Source organism: Camellia sinensis, chromosome 1 (genome assembly GCF_055761805.1).
Source record: "Camellia sinensis isolate YWXY chromosome 1, ASM5576180v1, whole genome shotgun sequence".
In the NCBI taxonomy this organism is placed as follows: domain Eukaryota; kingdom Viridiplantae; phylum Streptophyta; class Magnoliopsida; order Ericales; family Theaceae; genus Camellia; species Camellia sinensis.
In genome coordinates, this window is record NC_138961.1 from 209396271 (window position 1) to 209401604 (window position 5334).

General features: G+C 47.4%; 1 protein-coding gene across 1 annotated transcript; it reads right to left on the reverse strand.

Moving 5' to 3' along the window:
• Positions 1 to 721: 721 nt before the first annotated feature.
• LOC145822394 (uncharacterized) lies at positions 722 to 2848 on the reverse strand. Its single transcript, XM_082919301.1, has 3 exons — positions 2693 to 2848; positions 1309 to 2002; positions 722 to 1089 (listed from the first exon to the last, which is right to left on the reverse strand). The coding sequence occupies exons 1-3, from the start codon at positions 2846 to 2848 to the stop codon at positions 722 to 724; spliced, it is 1218 nt and encodes a 405-aa protein (XP_082775427.1).
• Positions 2849 to 5334: the final 2486 nt, after the last annotated feature.

Below are 5334 nucleotides of genomic sequence, written 5' to 3' on the forward strand. Positions count from 1 at the left end.
GATGCGAGGGCACGATCTCTTCGTTCTTCAATTAGGACCAAGTCCAAGGCCAGCATCATATCGTTTCGGCCCATATCGAAAACTGCCGATTTCAGGGTTAGGAGGCCGATCTCCAGGGGTATGATGGCCTGGGTTCCGAAGCAGAGAACAAATGGGGTTTCCCCAGTAGACCGCCTTGGCGTAGTTCGATGAGCCCATAACACACTTGGCAATTCCTCGACCCATTTGCCTTTGGCCTTTTCTAGCCTCTTCTTGATGCGTCCAAGATAGATTTGTTATAGGCTTCGGCCTGACCATTGCTTTGTGGATAAGCCGAGGTAGAAAAGTAAGGCCGTATACCGTATTTACTGCACAGCTCTCGATAGACGCCACAATCGAATTGGGTGCCGTTATCTGAGATAAGTGCTCTTGGAATGCCGAACCTTGTTATGATGTTTCTCCAAACAAATCGCTTCACGTCAGTGTCTCGAATGTGGGTTAGTGCCTCTGCTTCTACCCATTTTGTAAAATAATCTGTCGCAACAATCAAAAATCGCTTGTTACCCGGGGCACGAGGCAGTGGTCCGACGATGTCGAGTCCCCATTGGGCAAACGGCCATAGACTGGTTATGGAGCTCAGCTCTTCAGCAGGCAGGTGGGTCAAAGGAGAGAACTTCTGGCACTATTCGCCCTTTTTCACGTAGCATTCGGCATCTGCTCTCATTGTCGGCCAGTAATATCCCTACGTCACGGCTCGGTGGGCCAACGACCGCCCGCCAGAATAGGCGCCACAACTGCCCTCATGTATTTCATTCAAAAACTCTTCGACTTTGTCTGGGTGCACACATTCCAAATACGGGCCAGAGAGGGATTTTTTATTAAGCCTTCCTTGCGGGTCCAAGTAGTAGCGCAAAGCTTTGTTTCGCAACTTGTGCGCTTCTTTCTTGTCTTCTGGAAGCTGTTCGAAAGAAAGGAATGCGGCAATGGGATCCATCCAACTTGGTCCAAGTTCTACAACATTGACCTGGAATTCCTCCGAAGAGCCAATGCTTGGCTTTGGGATGAATCCTACCTCGATGGTTCGTTTAATCTCCAAGTTGATGGCGGAGGCTAGGCAAGCAAGGGCATCTGCATGTGTGTTCTGATCACGTGTTATCTGGTTCAACTCATGATGGTCGAACTTTGCCAGCAAGGAGTTGGCCGTTTTCATGTAAGCCGCCATACGGTCGTTTCTTGCCGCGTACTCCCCCTTTAGCTGATTGATCACCAGTTTTGAGTCACAAAATACAAGCAAACGCCGAGCGCCCAGAAGATGTGCATTCCTCAAACCGGCTAGAAGAGCCTCATATTCGGCTTCGTTGTTTGACGCTTCGAAGCCGAGCTTGACATCCTGCTTAATTATTGCACCATCTGAAGCCATGATCACAACTCCTGCTCCGCTGCCTCGCTGGTTGGATGATCCATCACAGTACAACAGCCAAATGTCCCCGACATAAATCCTCCAGTTCGGCTCCAATCGACTCTCCTCAACGGACTTGAAATCAGCAAGACCCCTAGTGAATTCTGCAACAAAGTTGGCAAGAACCTGTCCCTTGATTGAAGTTCTCGGTAGAAACTGAATGTCATATTGGCCGAGTTCAAGAGCCCACTTTGAAATACGTCCTGACGCTTCCGCACTTCGTAGTACTGATCGGAGGGGATAGTTTGTTAACACCCCAATGTTGTGGCCCTGGAAGTAATGCATCAGTTTTCTTGCCACCATGACTAGGGCAAGGATGAGTTTTTTCAGCGGAAGGTAGCGTGTTTCGGCGTCAACCATAGCCTTGCTCATGTAATACACTGGCAGCTGCTCCCCCAGCTCTTCCTTTATCAGTACGACGCTGACAGCCCTATCGGAGACTGCCAAATACAAAATGGGTGGGTCACCAGCAACAGGTGTTGACAAGAGTGGTACTGAGCGAAGGTAGGTCCTGAGCTCGTTGAAAGCGGCTTCATATTCGGCGGACCATTCAAAAGCCTTGCCCTGCCGTAGTGTATGGAAGAATTGTCGCCAACGATCTATGGACCGACTGATGAACCTGTTGAGTGCGGCGGCCATCCCCATCAACTTTTGAACCTCTTTTACCGAACGGGGGAAGCTGAGTTCCAAGATTGCTGTAATTTGCCTCGGGTTGGCCTCGATTCCTCGGTGGTTGACAATGTAGCCCAAGAACTTGCCGGAGCCAATTCCAAACGTACATTTGAAAGCATTCAGCTTTATTTTGTATTGCCGTAAAATGCCGAATGTATTCTCTAGATCGGCTATATGATTCTGTTCTTCCTTGGACTTGACCACCATGTCATCAATGTACACTTCCATAGTATGGCCGAGTTGCTCTTTGAACATGGCGGTGACCAGTCTTTAGTAGGTTACCCCTGCATTCTTCAGCCCAAAAGGCATGACCTTGTAGCAGTAAGTTCCTCTTGGGGTGAGGAATGCAGTTTTTTCCTGGTCTTCTGGATGCATGGCAATCTGATGGTAGCCTCTGTAAGCATCGAGGAAGCTCATACGTTGATGGTGAGCCGTCGCATCAACAAGTTGGTCGATTCTGGGTAGGGGAAAACAATCTTTAGGGCAGGCTTTGTTTAGGTCGGTAAAATCGACACACACTCGCCAAGTTCCATTTTTCTTCTTCACCACCACTGTATTAGAGAGCCACGTAGGGTAGGTTACTTCTCTAATTGCCCCGGCGGCAAGTAGCCTGTCAACCTCCTCAACGATGACGGCAGTGTGTTCTGCGCCTGACCGCCGACTTTTCTGAATAATCGGCTTGCATTTTGGATCGACATTCAACTGGTGCTGAGAAACTGACGAATCGATACCTGGCATCTCATACGGAGTCCAGGCAAAGACATCCAGGTTATTGAGCAGGAAAGAGACCAACTGCTGTCTGTCGGCCTGATTCAGGGAGGAGTCGATCATGAAGAACTTGTCCGAGCTTCCATCGATTTCAACACGGTCTAAACCTTCCGTGGCCTTTTCATTTGGGAGCCGCCCAACATCGTTGAAGCTCTCTTGATCCGGGACCTCAATGGAATTCACCTGCAGTTCCTTTGGCGTTTTGGCGACTAGGAGATAACATGCTTGTAGGGGTGAGCAGCGGATATACCGATCCACCAAAACCGACCGAACCGAACCGATCCGCCGCATTTTGGACGGATGCGTGATGACGAGCGGACGGTTGCGGATTGATTTTCTCAAATCCGCCAATTTGGCGGACGGATGGCGGATTTGAGATTTTTTGGCCGCAACCGAACCGCCAAACCGCCAAATTACGAGCACCCCTAGTAATTTATAAGACTTTGTATTTTCAATTTGTTTAAATATTATGTTTGTGTTTTCAATTGAAAAAGAGTTTAAATATTCTGTTGAAAAAAAGTTTTCAACTAGAATATATTTTTTGAATTGAAAAAAATAAACGTATTATTCATATATATTTTTTAGTTTTTAAATGTAACTCTAAAAATAATAAATAGAAAATATGATATATGCTGGTTGGTTTTTGTTTTCAAAAACATATGTAGATGTAACAATACAGAGACATTCAATCTTTACTACTGCTCTGTTCATGGTTTTGGTGGTTTGAATTGTTATTATATTTTAAGAATCACAGATTGTAATACTTTATGGGGATGAATCATGCTGTGATTGTAATATGTGGATGATACATGCAGTGATCGTGATATTCTAAAGTTTCAAACTTTTTTTCTTTGGATAAGGCATACAATGATTGTAATACTTTTTTAAGTCATTGACTGTAATACTTTTTTTTTTTTTTTTTTTTTTTGAGGAAGTGCACAAGTTGAATTGTGTTCAAAATTTATAAAATTTTAAACCGCCAAACCAATTCGCATCCATCCGCCAAACCGCCAATCCGCTCAATCCACATCCGCCGGATTGACGGACGGATGCGGATTGATTTTCTTCAATCCGCCAATCTGGCGGACGGATGGAAGATTGGAGGTTCCGTGGCCGCAACCGACCCGCGCCCACCCCTACATGCTTGTGCCGATTTCTGGGAGCCGCGGATTTGCTCAATACCATGCTCCGTCGAAAAGCGTAGCAACTGATGGTAGGTGCTTGGCACAGCTTGCATTGTATGCAACCAGGATCGTCCCATGATGAGATTATACGGCGATGGCAGCTTGACGACCAAGAATTCTACATCCACTGTTCGGGAGCCTGCTCGAACGGGTAGCCTGATTTTCCCCAACGGATACTCTAGATTGGCATTGAAGCCAAATAGTAGATAAGGGGTTGGAGAGAGATCGGTTTCGAAGAAGCCGAGTTTGGTTAAAGTCTTATAGTACATAATCTCCGAAATGCTCTCTGGATTAATGAGTACACGCTCAACTGGGAACCGGTTTACGCGTAACTCGATTATCAAGGGATCAATGTGTGGTAGTGTTACTTCGGCGAAATCTGAATCATCAAAAGTAATGCCCTTGCCTTCGTGGGGCCGTTTAGCCGGGGTGAGATGGTTCAGAGGTTCAGACTCTGACTGGATCGCGTGCACCGCTGATGACATCGGCAGGTTGTATATCATGTGAATTACGCCGGGCGGAGGTGAATCCTGTCTCAAAGCTATTGCTTTGTTTGGGACCGCCGGTGCTTTGAATTTCTTGGGTAGCACCGCCTTTGCAATCCGTCGTACAAAAGGATTATGTTGATCTTCATCCGAGCTATTTCTTCTTCGCTTAAGCCTTATACGGGGCCTCTCTGCGGAAGAGCTGAAAGTTTCAGCTCGTCCCTTCTTCTTGAGCTTCGAGGGTAATGAGTCGGAGTTCCTATCAGTGTCTTGTTGTCAGGCTCGAGATCATCGACCATCTGTCCTCACGGGTTGCTCCGGGCCTTGGTGTGCGGCTTGTTTGGACTTCACCACCTCCGAGGCCAAATCCTGGCGGAGACGCTCGTTCTCTGCGCTCATGTTCTCCAACCTCCGTTCGTTTTGCTTTGCCTGTTCCATGATCGCTTGCATTGGTTCATGCTCTGGAGTCGAAGGTGAGGCGAAGTTCAGAGCGCGTCTTACGGGGATGATTTCCGGTCTAAGCATGGTTGTTGGAGTGAGGTCGTCTCTATGCGTGGTTTCATGAATGACTATCGGAGGGTCCTCCGTTACGCCCGCCATGGATGTGTTTGAGTATTCCCACAGACGGCGCCAATTGTGGAGAAGTGGTTTTTGGAAATACTCTTCTGATCTTGGGGAGCGCTCATGATCGTCCGATAGTCACCTGAAAGGAAATAAACACTCCGGTCGGGCGTGCTGGAATTAGCACTCTGACGGACAAGTCAATCCCAAGCTCTAGGTTACTTAT